Raw genomic sequence first — 17,670 nt, forward strand, 5'->3', positions numbered from 1 at the left:
TAGTGAGCATAGTGATGTAGTTGTTCTCTCAGTGCTTTTGCTTTCTATAAATGCAACTCTATTTTGATGTACATATTTAGATAATTTTAAAAAAATTCAGGAGATCCTGTCAGTTTCCATAAAGGTTTTGCATGAGGAATGGAGAATGGGATTTGTGGCATTTTTCACAGTAAATCATGGGTATCGGTAGTGATTCCAGGAATTAAGCAGAAACTGTAACATTGAGATTAAAACAGTTTACTGAACTCTACACAGGGATAGCTGGGCTAGTTTCACAATATGTAAAAAAACAATTGGCAAAACCACCACTTTTTATTGTCTGATTACTGGCCTGAGCCAGTGCATGTGCTTCAGCTCTCTTAAGTTAACCAAAAACTGTCTGACTCCTAGCCTGGGCTGCTAAGTAAATAAACATGGAAGTAGTGACATATGTTCTCCATCTGCACAGTCATGTGCTAAATCTTCAGTGCTCAGAAACGTTCCTTAATAGGAGTATAATCACTGTTGTTGAAAAGTATATTTAATGATAAAAATAAGGGATGTGGAAAAGAGGCCAAGTTTGGCACCTAATGCAGTAGTGACAGTTTATTGAGGGTCTGGCAGAAACGGCTTCACTTTCCTGTTTATAATAGCTTTTACTTGCTGCATTCCCCATCTGTGATTCAGCAACTGGAACTACTCTGATCTGCAGAGAAAGGAAGCAGAAATAGGTATCCGGTTTTTTTTTCTTCATGATCCTATGCACCAACAGCTTCTGGGAATGGGGGTGTAGGAGGCAACAGCAGAAAGGGAATGTTTCACATTAGACTAGTAAAATAATTCAGGACCATACAAGGTTCTGTTAATATTTTGCCGGAGAGCAAATTCACAATTTTTGCCTGAATGAGAAGGAGAAAATCTGAGGATGTAGAGTCTTTGACTCTTCTGGATTCCTTATGCAATTTGCTGCTCTCAGGAAAGCCAGTTTGCTCATTCAGTTTGACCAGAGAGCCATTTTATTAATTACAGTCCTAAGTCCCAAGAATCATTGAACACAAAACTGTTCAAGTTGCTGAGTAGGTGAACACAATGGAAATGGATCTTGAACCACCAGGCATGTTCTTCACTGCAGAAACATATCAGTGCTGTGAAGCTTGGGGTGCATGCTTTGTCAACTTCTAAACTCAAATCCATTATTTTGGTTAAAATTACCTTTGAGGAATCCCAGGAGAAGGTGATCTGTTGAGTTAGCTGTGTAACATGACAGTCTTGGTCCCTGCTTCTGGCAGAAAGTGTAGGCTATGCTGAGCAAGCGCTGGCTGATTTGTGGTGATTTCAGCATGTCCCAAGAGTTGCAGGCAGTGGAGTAGATTCCAACTTCTGTCCAGTTTCCTCTGGGTGTAGCACATCAGGAGTTGTTAAGGAATCAGTTTTTTTTCCCTAGCACCAGCTCAGACTTCTCTCTTTCCAAGTAGTTCCTCTTTCCAGTTGTAGATAAAGGAGGACTATTTCTTGCTTTCCAGTGTGTGCGTCTAGCTCACGCGGAAGTTAACCAAGCAGCATATAGTACAGCCCAGATGGAGCTTTTTTGCTCTTCTGATGCCATCACTTGGGATTTGGTCTAGGGATAATTTTGGCCCTTTGGGCATCTAGTAGCTGCTTATTAGTCCATCCTGTTAGGGAGGTGATGGATCGGTGGATTTGTTGGTACAATGAGGAGTAATGGAAAAGTAAGAAAAAGTATGGAGTGACTTTGCTCCCTGCATCTGATTTGAATCCCACTCTGCAAATGTGTCTTTTTCCTTGCCCTCCCTTTTCCTTCTTGACCCAGAACCCTTTCTGTCAGATGAAAGGAAGAATAATTTGATAAGTGATACGGCGGTTGGACCAGGCCTAGAGAAAACTGGGCTTTCAGTGCCTTCAGACAAGACAGATACTAGATCTCTGAAACAGGTATTTGGTTATCTGTGTTTAGCACTAGCTAAACAAAATTTTGGGGTTCTTTTTAATGGAATTTGCTTTACTTCAGCCTGTCTGTATTTTTTTACAGTTATATAAAAGCAAAAATATAACTTCACAGCAAGTATATTAAAAAGGCAAATAAGTGCACCTAGGACAGGATGGTGATGTTCCTTTTCAGTGTTTATCTATTTAAATAGCAGGAAGCTATCCAGAGATCCAGGGCACTTAGAACAGTACTATTTAGAGTAGGATGTGCTGTCACATCAGCAGTGATCAAGGTTTACTGAGGAATGTGTGTCTGTGATTATGGTGAAGACCATGTCCAGAGAACCCTACTATATAGTAGTTCTGCTCTGAGCAAAGCAATTTCAGAATTGATTTGATTTCCCCTTTTAAGTAAGGGTCTGATTGTGTGTGAAATTTTGGACACAAAACCTTCACTTGCACAGAAATACATTCATAAATAATCTCTATTTGCATGGCAAACTTTACACAGTTAATTAAGTTAACTTCCCAGAAAGATCTTTTTGTAGTTTTGGAATTTGTTGTACACTTTTAGCATGATACATTTTAGAAATATGCAGGAGCATGAGGACATAAACCAGTATCCAAGCTCTAAAAATCAAAAGTGCTGGCATGAGCTGATATCCATAGCTAATAGGCATGTTAATGTTTGCTTTGGGTACTTCCTCCAAATGTATCATCAAGGCTAGATTTGATGTCTATGCAAACAGCAGATCTCTAAACACTGTCTAAAATGCCACTGATATTTAAACCAAAAAAGCTTCATTTCAATACATGAATGCTATTTCTGTGTACACAAATTTCACAAGTTGTCAGGATAAATCTTGTGAACTTGTATCTTGAATGAAGCATGGGTAGGGTCTTTTTAAGTTACAGTACAGCACATGGAATCAGGATTTTCTTTTTTTTCATTCCTGAGTAAGCCACATGCTTTGAGACAAAGAGAGAAGTTACCTTCCATCAAAGTGTATATAGTAGTCTTTATTTTTATGATTGTAAAAGATTTAAAATACTTTTCAAAGCTCTGTGTCCTTGCAACACACGTGTGGTTCAAGTATCAATCTGTTTAAGGCACTCTCCATGTTTTAAATGTACAATAGTTGGTCTGCTTTTTAAAAAAGTTTTAAAACTGGGCATAAATGGATTTTCTGTATATTCGCAGTACTGCTACTATTACTGAGGAGAATATTTTGCAGTCAGAATCATTGCGTAGCAGTAATCCTATCTAAATGTGCTGGCCCCAAGCCTACCCAGGAATGCTCAGCACAGTTGTGGCTCACAGCCAGACCTCCCTGTGGAAGAAGGTCCTTGTAGGCGTCCTAACTTTTACAAGCTGTAATAGCTCTTGGGCTTATTTTCTTCAGCAGGCAGACTGTTCTCCACACTGTATATGCTTGGGGTACTGAGATGGGATGTTCACCCAAGGGACTGCATCTCCTTCCAGGCAATTTTCCAGTTCTTCTGCCCCATGGGAGAGGATCCAAGATTCTCATTTTTATCGTGAACAAATTATTTTCTGCTGAAAGTTTGTTATGACTGTTAGAAGTGCTTAAAGCTCTAGAGCTAGATCATCTCAGAGTCATTCTAAATGCTGCAGACTGTTTGGTAGAGGAGTATTGCAGTTTTGATCTCTGTAAACTCAATTAAAAGGTTTGAGAACCCCTCCCTATGTATCAGGTATAAGTGCTATCAGGTAAGAAGCTAAACTTCTTACTTGTTTCAGCCTGCTCTCTCCAGTGAGAAGAAATTTGTAAATGTGATAAAGAGATGGAGCAAAATACATCAAATAGGAACAGAGAAGACATCTAGCTTGTTAAATTGCTAATCATGTTGCTGTGAGAAGGATGCTTAAGGAATATTGACAAAGAGCAGATGGATGAGCAGGTTCAATGCTGTCTGAAATTAATGCAGAGCGCATGCTAGGGATAACAGGAGATATTAAAGAGCTGGAGAACATGCTGAGACTTAGCAGAAATCCTTCCCTGATCCCTACACTTAAAGGCAAGCTCAAGGTTTTCTTTTGCAGTCTTTGTACAAGTCATACATGTCAAATGTTTAACTAAAGCCACTTCCTTGCCTACTTTCTGTAATCCTAGCATGCTCCTGGCTCATGGGTTTTTTTATGGCACCATACATGTTGCAAACTGCAAAAAGGTGGATTACAGTACCTGCCAAAGATTTAGATTTTTTTCTCCTTAGCTTTCCAAAGACATTTCATGGGCACGAAGTGCCTGTTCTGACAAACCTACTGTATAGGAGATTTTAAAAAAAAACACTTTCCCAAATTTAAATGTGATAACAAAAGCTGTAACTTCTGGATGCAGTCTCTACAGTAGCGACCCAGGGTGTGGAAAGTCTTTGAGAAGCAGACTTAAATATCTTCATGTGCAGGTCCAGTGAGGTGCATTTCAGAGGCCAGAGTTATCTGTTTTTTCTGCTGGCCCAAGCTGAGCGTTTATTGGCTTGTGAACACCAGGAGAGAAACCCACAACCACGGTTCATTGTTTGGTTTAGTAGAATAGACTTGAAAATTACAGAATCCTGGGGCACATTGGTGCCCCACATTTGCAGAATAAAATAGTTAGAGCAACAGCCAAGAGATATCACTGCGAAATACATGGAGAGGGCAGGGAACTGGGGAGTTTCATGAAATCGTGGCTTCAATCAGTATGCCTCCCATGTTATTCCTGTTCTTCCCTTACAGACGCCACTCATGAACTGTGCAGCAGCAGCAGAATGGGTTTTGGAGGCAGGAGGGGGAGTTAGGCAGTACTACATGCTAGTACTGCAAGACATCCCAAACTCTTTGTCTGCTTTAGCAGTAGGCGGGAAAGCGTCAGGAAGTCTTTGGCTGCTTGGTGTGGAACGGGGATCTCCATTTTCTCTGTGACACCATGCATTAGCCTTGTAAAACATATATTTGGCAGGCAGGCCATTGTCACAGGGAATACATAACAGCCCCTTCTTCCTAGTGCTTCTTCTAATAGGGGGTGTGCCTGCCCCTTCGGCAAATCTGATCGTGTAGTACCTTGTCAGGATGAGAGGTGCAAATGTCAGGGTAGAAAGATGTAGCACATAATAATGTACTGTTACTTCTTTGTACTTCCTTCCTTGTGAAAGTTTTTACTTCTATTTAGTAAAATAACTAAGCTTTATAGTCAGGCCCACTCATGGTGGCAAATTTAAAATGACTGATGGCAAATACAGCTACCACAGTACTTGTTTCACACACACAAAGGCCAGGGTGACATATTTTCTAATTATTTTTATTTTTATGCTGTTGCCAAGGCACAAGAATCTTAGATGAAGCAAAGCAGTGGGAGAGAAAGCCCACACCTTCAGGCTGTAGTTCTCCTCCAAGGGCATAAATGTGAGTTAATTTGAGGTTTTGGTTGTCCTGTTGTGATCTATAATTCAAAGTAGTTCTAGGCACACACTGTATCTTCCACATAACTTCCAACAAATGACTAAAAGTACAAGACAGCATATGCTAGGTTGAATGCCCATGTATGTTCAGTAAATAGGTATTCATGGTATACTCTGATTCTGAGACAGATTCACCACTTCATTATGTTGAATGCATGTCCATGTACTCAGTGTCATAAAAGTAATTACAGTAGCATAAAATCAGTTTGATTATATGGAAACTAGGCTTGCTTTCCTCACTTAAGAAGTTTGGGGATTGAATTATAAAGACTATTTATGTATTTGTGATTTGTATCAAGATGTCATTTCATTTAGGCTTTACATGTATGAGGAAAAATGAGAATTAGAGACTACAATCATCACAATAGCAGTGTACAAATAGAGCTCAGGTTGATGCAGGGGAGAGCAGGATATTGCCTAGCTGATTCCTGCCATATCCTGCAAAAGATAAACCTTTAATCGGATCCTTCATTAGCATAAAGTGTGGAAAGAACAGCTCATGCCAGGGATTACTTAGTAAATGTAGTTAGTGAGAGAAATTATATATTGAAGAAAATACAAAATCCCTCAAATTAAGCTTTGAAATACATGGAGTTTGAATGTCCTCTCTCTTACACTGGGATAAATGGAGAATAATTCCATTTCAGTGACTTAGATACACTAGTGTAGTTGGAGAGGAAACTGAGCTTTCCTGCTCTCCCAGGATTTTAAAAGATTTAAATTTCTAAGGCAGAATTGTTTGTCTGTAATATTTGTACTCATACATTCTGAGGAAGAATTGTGACCCTGTGTCACAGATTAGAACCCTTTGACACATGATCTCTACCTGTTTAAATCCAGACTTGAGTCTTCCTGCCATTGTGTGGGTTCAATAATGGTTGGCTTAACTTTGCCAGTGGCTTTAGTATTTGCAGTTTAAAAAAAGCCAAACTGGATAACATGTGTTAAGTGTTTGATGAATCTCTGAAATATACCTGGTTTTATGTTGTTACTTTTACAGTGTTAAATTCTTTTTGCTTGAAGATTAAAATATCAAATTTGTCATTATTGTAGGCAGGCAGAGCTGAAGAATTCCTGCTGAACTTGGAAGTCTGTCCTTCGATTTCCTGGTGGACTTTCCTAACTTTGCGTGTCCATTGTTCAGCTTCAGGCAATGTCTTGACATATGGTTATGCTGTCAATATGTATGCATTGACTGCAGTGTTTTTATATCTACCCCATGGGTCTTTGTTTGTAGCAAGCCTGTGTCATATTTCCCTTTTAGTGATTTCTTTTCTATGCACAACTTTTTTTTTTTTTGATAGATAAAGGAGTAAAAAAAAAGTATTCATTTGGTGGCCTAAGAAGTCATCAAGCCCTGTAGTGTTCAAAACCAGAAGAAACGTGCTGGATTTTGTTACATTTTTTCAGTTAGTTGTATAACCTAGGAGAGTATAACTGAGGAAGAAAATGCAGGAGGCATGCTGAAGTAAGCATGCATTATTTCCTTGCATTTCTGATCAGAAGGTTATTGCACTGTCATTACCACAGACAATAGAATCTGAATGTGCATCATTGGTGAATATCTACCATTTTATGAAAGCAGGTTGATGACAATTTCAGTGTGAGCCATCTTTGTGTGCTTGGGGAGCTTGGGGCCTGTGCTTGTTTGAGTTAGCACACTAATGCTTCTAGATATCCTTTCATTCCTGTAACAAAGAGGTAATCCTTCAGTGTAACTCAGTATTCACTATTCTGGTCTCAAGATGAGAATTACATTAAACAAAAAGCATTTCTTTGTTCATCCCCTTGCCTCTGGGCAAAGAACAACATGGTTCACATATAGGCAGTAGTTAAATCTTTTGTTGAGAAGATCATACATACAGATGTGCACATAAGTGTCCTCTCTGTTTAAAGGCTGATACTGTTAAAATGGTTTCCCCGTTTAAAAATTCTTGCCTTTTTTGTCATTCTTGACAGTGCTGGATTGATGCTTATTTACACTGGGGTTCATTCACACACTGTTTTGAGCCTTTTTATACCATCACATTGTTGGCAAGGGGAAGCAAGCCTTGAAAAAAAGTTTAAATTGTTTGTACAGGTTAGCGCTGGAGAGGATGATCTCTCCCTGCAGTCAGTTTTTGCAGGTATAGAGGGCATGTCAGTGAGTGCAGACTGGTGACTAGAATGCAGTGAAAATTTGGCACTGCGTGATTCTTGGAAGAGACCCCAGAGAGACATCGGTATGATCAGTTGTGGATGGGGCCACGTGTGCTCTTCAGATGTGCTTGCCCCTTGAGTTCTCTCTTGCCTCTGAATGCATCGGTGTGTGTAGACTTGGGCCATGCTGTAGTGCTGTCTGGAGCAGGAGGGGATGGGTCTGCCATCTAGCTGGGTCAGGTATGGACAAGTCCAGTCTACAACAGATGGCTGAAGCTCTGCTCTTCCACAGCTGATTTTGGATGGTTTTAACCTAAGCTGTCGCCAGGCTAACCTCTACGGCTGTCATGGAAATGCACAGAGGTCAGCATGCTTATGCTCCATTCTTAAACCATCTCTTGGCATCACAGGATAGACTGTGTGACCTCACACACTTGGAAATAGCTCTGTAACCAAGTGTTAACTTGTGGAAATTTTGAATGTAACTTGTGTGGATTTTTGTAGCTGAATACATCTAGGGAAGATGTGGGGTCAATGAGCAGTTCAGGGACTCAGGCTTGGAGAAAATTCTACATAAAAACCAAGATAGGATGTAGTTCGACTTTTTAGAAAGGCAGTGGGAAGCATTTGAAGCATACAAAAAGAATCAGGCCATTTGGGGTACTTGTCTTTCCCAGTAGAGACATTAATAACAGTTATAACAGTATTATTTACCTCTTGCTGCTTCACTGGGAAGAGCAAATTGTAAGTGTAATTTCAGAATGAACCATTTTTGTTGAAGCCAGACTGATTCAAAGCCCTAAGTAAATTGCTTGGTTTGTTGTTAAAAATGCCCGTCATAGAATAGGTGATTTTTTTTATCCCATAGTTCTCAAAACAGAAACAGGAAAGAGCTGCTGCTTCTTCATCTAAGGTGCGGTTGCAAGAAAGAGAGAAGTTAGGTTGTTTTTTTGTTGTTTTGTTGGGTTTTTTAATGATACACTTCTTTTAGATGTTGTTTTATATGCCACACATAAAACAGAAGAGACTAATTTACTTTTGCTGGCACATGGAGGGCAGCTTTATCATACAGCAGGTCCCTGTGATGCTTAACTTGCACTCTCCTGCATCCTTTTGGGTGCACTTTATCACTTTGTGCTGGATACCAATTAGTTTTAACAAGGATGCACACAGACTTCTGCAAAGTGCCAGAAAGAAATATTTCAGAGATTTCAGAGTAATACCTCTGATACTGGACCAGTTTGGAGGTGGTCATCTGAAGCATGAGAGATATTTCAGAGACCTAATGTCCAAGGAGGGGATTTCTCCACAGAAGAAGGGCAAAGAAGCAGTAACAGTCCAAGAGGAATATCTTGGGTGGGAAGAGCAGGTGAACGATAGGAAAGGGATTTTTTTGCAAATGCTTTTCTGAAAGTCGCAAAACAATAATGAAGAATTCCCAGCTCTAATTCTGACTGGATTTTTCTGCCCTTACTCCTTCCTGAAATGCTTTGATTGGTTCTTACATCCTTTACTGCTTAGGCATTTTCATTGTCTTTTTAAAAGTGTGTTTAAAATACAGATTTGTGAAGCCAATTTACAGCACCCAAAATCACCACTTAACTGCTAGCCACTCGGTTGCTTTCTTCAAAATAAAACTGCAAATTTTTCTGAAAAGGAAACAAAAATATTCTATCTGGAAGCTATTCAAAAGACTGTACTCCTTCTGGAAAGAGGAAATGCTAACTGTTCATATGAGTTGATTTTTTAAGGTATAATCCATAAAATTTGGCTTATGAAAGTCAATTCTCACATGACAGATGAGGAATAAGAAAGCTGGGGTTTCTTTTGCATTTGTTTTTTGGTTTGGTTTTTTTTTTTTTTCCCCCAGTTGCTTAGAAAGCAGGAAGTTGTTTTCATTAAGAGGACAAGAGTCAGAGTATCTTAGCATCTAACTTAGAACAAACAGAGCTGTTCCAATATCTGCCAAAGAAAAGACTGATACTGCCACAATCTGTGAACTCCAGGAAATATACCTCAATAGGAGAGATTTGCTCCAGAAGCAGAGCACACCTGACTATGTAAGAAGGAAGGCACTTGAGGATGTTTATGGTTGTACGGTTCCCTATACCATCCAGAGCTGCATCAGATGGTACAAAATGTGCTGAGGGGAGGAAATCAAAGGCTGACTTGCAGTCTGCAATAGAAAGTGTGGCCATTAGGAAAACATGTAGACAGTGAAATTAATGAAATGAGAGCTTTTTTGGCTGGGTTTCAGTGTTAATATTACCTGAACTTTACATCAGGAGGTATGTTTTTCAGCACAAGTATCTTTGAGCTCTGTTTCAAGTAGTAATCTAAGCAATCCATACTTCACTTTATCAGCACCTGTTAATTAGTCACTCCATTGTTTCTCACACCATCCTTGTGAAATAAATAAAGGTAATTATGGTGGTTTCTTTAAGAATAGAATTCAAGGCAGAGAGGTGAGACTCAGACTTACCCAACCAATCTGAAGCTGTCAGGTGAGAGGTGCCTTTTACCTATGCATTTTCCCTGCCTCTGAAGACATCTCCTAAAACTCTTTAAGGCTTGTGCATGTAGATGCATGGAGTTAAAAATATTAAATGGGATATAAATGAGTGAAAAAGCTTCAGGGAGCAGTTGCTTTGATTAATTGCTTCATTGTTTGTGGTTCATACATTTTAGCAAGTATAGTGTGTGGATCATATATAATCATAATGTGTAAATCAAGGGCAGGGTTTTTTGTTAGCTTGTGTTAGCTTGTTACTAAGAATTTGTATGCATTAAGCTTTGGTGTAGTTTTGAATGGCAAGGATTTTGTCTGAACTAATTTTTTATACCTCTAAATCAAGAATGTCTTTGTGAGGTCAGCACAGGTTTTATCAGTGAAAATCTGGTATGTCTTCTGGGACTGGGCTTCTTTTCAAGAAGATTAATTATGGACTTAATTTCAGTCCCCAGGCAGTCACTGGAGAGACCTCCACCGAGTTTGGTGGGCTTTAGTTCACCCCTGTAAGAACTCTGCAGCACTTTAAGTGGAGAATGCTCCTGCCCTAAGTGACACTGGATGTATGAGGTAGAAAAAAATAATGTAAAAAAGTAAAGCAAAACACCTGAAAAATTATGCTAGCTGTGAAAGGTGGATATCCTGAAGTCTTTTCTGTCATGTTTTCTTTTGCTCAACAGCTTGTCCACCAGGAACATACAAGCCTGAAGGTTCACCAGGTGGAATCAGCACTTGCACCTCATGTCCCGATGAGAATCATACTTCTCCACCAGGAAGTACCTCCATTGAGGATTGTACATGCCAGGAGGGTTATCATGCTGTAGGACAAACCTGTGAAGGTAAGTGTTTCCATCCAAGAACAGAATACCTCTGGAATGCGCAATGCAGTGCTGGGACAATTTTGTTATTTCTGTTTGCACTGTGAAGGACATGTCAAATTGCATGCAAGATTTTCTGTGTCATTCCAAAAGATGAAAAGTACCAAGATGCAAGTCCAGTTGGAAATGAAAAAAATTGTTTTCCTTCAGAAGCCTGTTGCAATCCAGCTAGCATAATAACTCTGTTGTCATTGTTTAATTACTTAGTTGTTCACTGCCCTGAACTGAAGCCCCCTGAAAATGGTTACTTTGTCCAGAATGTTTGCAACAATTACTTTAATGCTGCCTGTGGCATCCGATGCAAAGCAGGATTTGATCTCGTGGGAAGCAGCATCCGGCTTTGTCAGCCCAATGGCCAGTGGTCTGGATCAGAGGCTACTTGCAGAGGTATGGGTGTTGTGTGTTTGAAAAGTCTTTTTCTGTTGGATTAGTTTGTTCTGAACAGTGGTTTTCTCTGCTCAGTACATAGCTGGGCGTGCAGATCTGATCCTGTTAGCTCATGGGTGAAAGAATGTTCCAAAGGTAAACTCCCACTCCAATCACTCCATTTCCTTCTTTCCTAAAATGGAAGGAAGACATCTACAATAGAAAATGCAGAGCAATATTTGCTAGGTAGACAGTCTTTTGCAAGGGAATCTACACTCTCCTTCCTTAAACCTCTCTCTACTCAATTTCTATGAATTTTTTTATCTACATTATGTAAATCCAGCAAACCTACCAAGTAGCGAAATACATAACAAGGCCTTGCTGCATGGGTATTTTAGAATATCCACCAGACTCCTGGCATAGATGGACATTGGCGTTAGGAGACATTAACCATGGAAGAATTACATTTTGCTTTCTTAACAGTTCCTTCTTATGAAAAACAGGAAAGCTTGGGCCTTGAGCACAGTCTTCAGAAGAATTTTGAGTGGAGTTTTACTAGGAAACAACTGGCAGTGTCCTAGAAGTTGACTGTAAGAGAATGTCAGCTGAAAAAGAAATAACCAGAAGGTGTGATAGGGGGGAGACATGGGAAAGACCATCCTGGAAAACATTATTTCTGGAGCTCTTTGAAGTACATAGGAGCACAGTTTTGCTTTGTTATCGCTCGTCTCTGCTTGAGGTTGGGTTCTTGATGATTTAGGTGAGCAGCATCCCCATGTAGCCCTGTCTGGTATGTCTTCCACGGAGGGCCTGAAAAAAACAGGTAGCAGCCCTCACTCAACAGCCACATGTTGCAGTTCAACATGTTTAACTTGAGTTGAATGCACTTGACATTAGTATGCTGCAGTGGAAGCTAGTAAATAAGAAGTCATCAGCTCCTTCTGTAACTTGCCCTGGCACTGAGTTCAGGGAGAGAGATAGGGCAGATCCTTGGATGCATTAGCACTTTATGCCACTACAGCAAACACTGCAGCCCTTAAAGAAACAGCAAGGCATGGTTCTGAAAGGAAGGATCTGAGCTAGAGATGAGTTCCTCAGGACATTCTTATATAGCAGTCCACTTCTGCTTATGTTGCAGGACTTTCTTCAGATAATCCTGGAAAACTTAGTCTTCCTTTATAGCTTCCAGTGACAGAAGGCAGGAAGGTTTCAATAGAAAATAAAATGCTGGCCAGTACCATAAGGTTATCTTGAGAAGCTAGACTTAGAGCTATTGACTTTCCAGCAGTCAAAACATAAACTGAAGATGCGTGCTTCTTCAGGTAGACTGGGATAGTGGGAAAGAGCACCTGCCTGTCAAAGCTTCTGTCACACAGTAGCTTCCAGTGCAAAAAATTTGGGGAAAGCTGCAGTCAGCCACAAAGAAAGGATCCTTCATCTTCACTGTCTGTAGAGAAGTGGAAGATTGTAGTACTTGGAAAACTTCCTGGAGCATTAAAAATATTCACCTGTTGCGTGTTGTTGCATGATCTTCCTTTAACAGGGAATTTGTCTGGAAGTTGGGGGAAAAGTCTGCCTTGAGATACTGTCTTGATGCTGAATTAATATCCTTCAAAGCATTGAAAGGATATATTTGTGCTTTTTTTTGTGCCATTCTCCATCATACTGAACACTTGAATTAAAAAAAAAAAAATTAAAAATCCTACCTTTACATGTGCTGGATCTGCTAGTCTCAATTTACTCAGACTATGAAAGGGAGCAAGATCAAAGGCACAGTTTATAGCTGTCTTGTTAATCCCAGGAGTATTTTATCACATATATTAGGAAGGGATAGTGAAGGAAAATCCCTTTGCACTGGTTTGGATTTTGACATTAAGTACTCCTTAGCTGTTCTGCTAGCTAAAATCTGCTGTGGTGTTGGAAAGTGATTAATGCAGTCATGTCATGCAATTAACTGTGACCCATGAAAAAACCAACTACAAAGCATGTATTTAATCCAGAAAAATGTATTAGGAGAAAACCCAGAGCAAGCAGAATATACCATTGTTGTTGTTTTCACTGGCTTTATGGAAATATTTCTTAGTCATGGAAGATGCCTTATTGACAAGAGGATGGTTTTGTGTTTAATGCATGGAGCCAGGATAACACAGGCTCAGTTACAGGTTTCTGCCAGAACCATACTGAGACACTGAGTAAGCATGAACGGTGAAACACTGAGAAAGCAGGAGCACTACAGCTATACAGTCCTTCCAGAAGAGGTGGCTGGACTTACCAGGTAGACAAAGGGAGTGCCTTCTCTGTAGGCGCATTAACATTGCTGAGAGCCTCTTCAATGCTCTTAATTCATTCAGGCTTTCTCAGTAATGCTGTAGAATTTGGTAGCATTTGCTTGCTTTTACCACAGATTGGGTATTAAAGGCTTCCATAGAAACCTTAAAAGAGAAAGCCTATTCACTTCTGTGTAAAGCATGTGTGATTCAGCTGCAAAAATGCCTTTCTTACTCACTCTACTACAGTTAAGATACAGCATATTAGGAAGCTGCTCTGAAGCTCAGAGTGCATCTTGCAAGATGGAAATTTCAGGATCTTTTTTACACTCTTAAATGCACTTCCTAGAGCATGCCTGTGTATACAAAAGCACAAGAGGAATAGTACCTTCAGAGAGTAAATATGAGACAGTGGTAATATCAGGTGCATTTGAATGGCTTTTTTTCTTTCTTTTTTTCCTATCCATATCCATGGGTTTTGCTACAGGCTTTTTTCCAATCAGGTGCCACTATAGCTGTTTTCAAAAAAGACATTATTTAGCATGTGGTTTTTGTAGCATTGAGGGGCTTGCAGTTATTGGCATTTATACAGCTGGCTTTCGTTTGAAAGAGTCCTCAGGGTATCTGTCCATTTATTAGTTTGAGGGTGATCTGTTCAGTCTGTGTGTCCACTTGTAGGCGTGTTCTGTCTCATCAGTGTGCAGAGTGAACAACTACTGGGAAAAGGAGAGAAAGTTGCCAAGCTGGCTTACTTTCAAGTGCATTTGGAGAGGAGCTCATGGTTTGCTTTGTACCTGGTGGCAGCGATAATGGGTTCGTTGGTAAAATCGCCATCCCAAACCACAGTGGAGAAGTCGTCCAGATCTCTGAAGCCACCCATCACCAGACCTTGCCTTCCTGCCAGCAAGGGCAACAGAAGCTGTGGAAAACAATCCAGGGAGAACAGAGTTTAGGGAACCCCAGTGTTCTTGATTATATTTTTGAGCAGTTACACTGTTTGCCCTTCTGTGTTTTTCTCCCCCTAGTAACTATCGAACATACTGAGCAGTATTTGCCAGCTTCAGCTGAGAGCAGGGTTTTCAACCATGCAAGTTTTCCACTGATTGTGAAAAATCAGTAGCTGGTTATTGAAGAGGCATGAACTATTTAAGCAAAAGATGCACTAGGACCCGAGCAGGCATCTACACATTTGGGCTTGCTATCACCCAGTTGTCATACACATATCATCATCACATAGTCATGGCCAGACAGTAGGTGTGTACAGCTTAGCTGTTCAAGGGACCCAAAGGCCAGGCATTGTGTATGTAGCTCAGTCTTGTCCAGAGGGTAGCAAGGGGGCAAATGCAGGGGCATAAGATACTGGCTGAAGAGGAGGGGAGCTGGAGGCAATGCAAAGGAAAGAAGTCCTTGTAGAAGAGCTTGAGGTTATGACACTGAAACAACATAAATCCAGGCCATACCAGTGCTACTACTTTTTATTTTGTACTATCACTCAGCTATTTCTGGGATCAGTCTTAATTGCATTGTAGCGTTGTGTTAAATTACAGCATCAGGATTTAGTAACAAAACTGTAAGACAATCTGAGGATCACCCTCCATGCCCCACTTCCCTTTCTGCACATACATCCTGCACAGGACTGCATTCTCCTTGGCATCTCACTGCTTGCAGTGTTTGTGAGACAGGGCAGGAGAAAGGCCTCTATGCTGAGCAGCAGCCAGGACTGCCTCCATGGGGAGCCCAACACCTCAAAGGGTCTCAGCTACAGCCTGATTTTTTCCTTTTCCTCTCTCATGGTCCCATTGTCCATGAATATCTTGTATTACTGTCTCTCTCCCCACCCCCCCCGCCATCTGCTCTTCTGATATGTAGAGGCTCGCATGTGTCTGTGTCTACATCAATACATACACTCCAGAGTGCCTGAGAATGTTCCTAAGCACTGGGACACTGTCATCTGCCCTGTTAATAAGCTCTTAGCCTCTTCCCTGGCGTGCACTCAGCCTGTACCAGACTGCCAGTTGGAGATCCCCCAAAGAACTCGCAGGCACGGCTGGGGGATTAGAAACTTCCAAAGACACACACTTTTCCACAGGATTCCATTTGCCTGCAGCTGTCCTTTTTTGAAGGCTTACAGACATTACTAGCACAGGCTACACACTATGTGCCAGGTGCCTTCAATGGCTAGGAACATTTCTGAACACAGTTAGTTTGCTAGCCTGGACTTACATGAGATCTTAGGTGAGCTCGGAAGTGTGTGCCCAACCTCATACATGCTATGTAAGACTTGGTTTCAGGAAGAGGAAGGCATCAAGCCTTTGAAAAAAATCAGCCCTGTTCTAACCCGATTCTCTAAATTTGTACAAACTACTGTAACTAGTGTACAAGCCAGTAGCTGTCCTACCCCTGAAAACGTGGGCAAACTAGTGTAACTCCACTGATTCTCAGTGCTGCAGAGTGAACTGGTGGGTTTTTTTGCCTTTGCAGTTCGAACATGTCCCAAACTTCGAGCTCCGGAAAATGGACACATTAATTGTTCAACAGCTGATATCTCCTATAAGACAGTATGTTTTGTGACCTGCAATGAGGGCTATGAAATAGAAGGAAACAGCAAACTCACCTGCCAGGGAACCTCACAGTGGGATTCAAAGGAGCCAAAGTGTGTGGGTAGGTATCTGATCACGCTGTCTGTTCATGTCAGAGTGCAGCCTTTTCTGACATGCTGTCACGAGTGAGAAATTCTCCCTATTTTAATATCTGGTGAAGCTAAGATAGGAATGAGGATTAGTCTATGGATGTTTTATAGAAGTCTTAGGAGTTGGGGAGTGACAAAGGAATTTGTAAATGGAGAAAGTTGACAGATTATCATGGAAATCCAGTACAGACAGCTGATAACTAAAAGGTTGTTACTTCTGGTGACTGTTAAGACACTGTAACACAATGTGTTGTAGGAAACATGCAAGTTGTAGCATATACTACAGATTAAAGGTGAACCAGGGGTTTGAGTTACCATCTTAAAGCTAAAGATGACCTTCATACAAGGACTAAGGTATGTGAGCCAGGCACTGTGAGTGCCGAGTAGAGATGTAATTAGTAGTTGTGGTTGTCACTTTTGCTGAACTCCCAGTAGGAAGTAAGAGTTTAGGCACGTTAGGGACCAAGCAACTCTGAGTCAGGATTCAGAGGTCACACCAGCTGTGCAGGGATAGGTAAGCATATATTGCTGTTCCAGAAATAACGGATTGTAGATTTCAGAAGTAACCATTTAGGACTAGTGAAAGATACTAAATTAACTTAGAAAGGTAAGAGGAAGAAGAAATATGGTTGAAACACTTCCAAGGGTAGACTGCAAAAAAATCCCACAAGCTTAAAGTCCAGCAATTCAGAAGCTGATCCAGTGCTCCCTAAAGTCAGGGTGAACTATATGTCACCTGGGTCTGGTAAATGTGATGCCAGTAGGGTGATTTGGCTTGAACCTGTGGCTATTTTTTACTGTTCTACTGCAGCCTTAAAAATGTGGAGTTTGCATGAGACAAGAATAAATTTCTAACTGTAGATATGTTGTCTAAAATTATGAAAATAATCCACAAGTATTAATTTATCCAGAGAGTTTGTTAAGAGATCCTAATCTTTCTTCTGTTGAAGTCAGTGGAAGAACTTCAATTAACTTCAAAAGAAGGGACCCTGAAATCCTGTTGGAAGATTATAATTGGAAGATTAATTGTATTCATCAGTTGAATTCATCCTTCCTAGCTTAGCATTTTGATTATTAAAATCCAGCTCTACTCTGTATCAGAAGATTTCTTCACACCATGCAATATTGCCTCCATTCCTGGATTACCCATGGTAATAGCTTATTTTTGCTGAGTCTGAAAATCCAGTAGAAAAGTTACCTTTGATCGTCACAGAGGGTAGAGTGTTAGCTGGAAGACATCTGTGTTGCTTCTTGTTACTGGTGTTTAGAACAAGCTTGCTGAGATCCTTGTTCAATATAGATGTGTGGAGTTCTATTCGGGGAAGGATGCAAATCAGAAGACTAATACCGTGTCCTCCTCAGAAACTACCCTTTGTACTCATTTTCTGAATGTTCATCATTATCATGGAGGTATTCTTCATTTATTTTTAG

At 40.5% G+C, this 17,670-nt stretch overlaps 1 protein-coding gene across 3 annotated transcripts in view; it reads left to right on the top strand.

Moving 5' to 3' along the window:
• Nucleotides 1-17,670, top strand: part of SVEP1 (sushi, von Willebrand factor type A, EGF and pentraxin domain containing 1) — a 127,858-nt gene that overhangs the window by 35,072 nt on the left and 75,116 nt on the right. For 2 of the 3 annotated variants that reach the window (XM_075021205.1, XM_075021206.1), the window contains exons 4-6: nucleotides 10,720-10,878; nucleotides 11,125-11,304; nucleotides 16,032-16,211. In XM_075021205.1, coding sequence (XP_074877306.1) covers nucleotides 10,720-10,878; nucleotides 11,125-11,304; nucleotides 16,032-16,211 — 519 coding nt within the window. The remainder of the gene's footprint in view (nucleotides 1-10,719; nucleotides 10,879-11,124; nucleotides 11,305-16,031; nucleotides 16,212-17,670) is intronic. The other variant, XM_075021207.1, reaches the window with a different exon arrangement.

This window comes from Buteo buteo, chromosome Z, assembly GCF_964188355.1.
Source record: "Buteo buteo chromosome Z, bButBut1.hap1.1, whole genome shotgun sequence".
Taxonomy (NCBI): domain Eukaryota; kingdom Metazoa; phylum Chordata; class Aves; order Accipitriformes; family Accipitridae; genus Buteo; species Buteo buteo.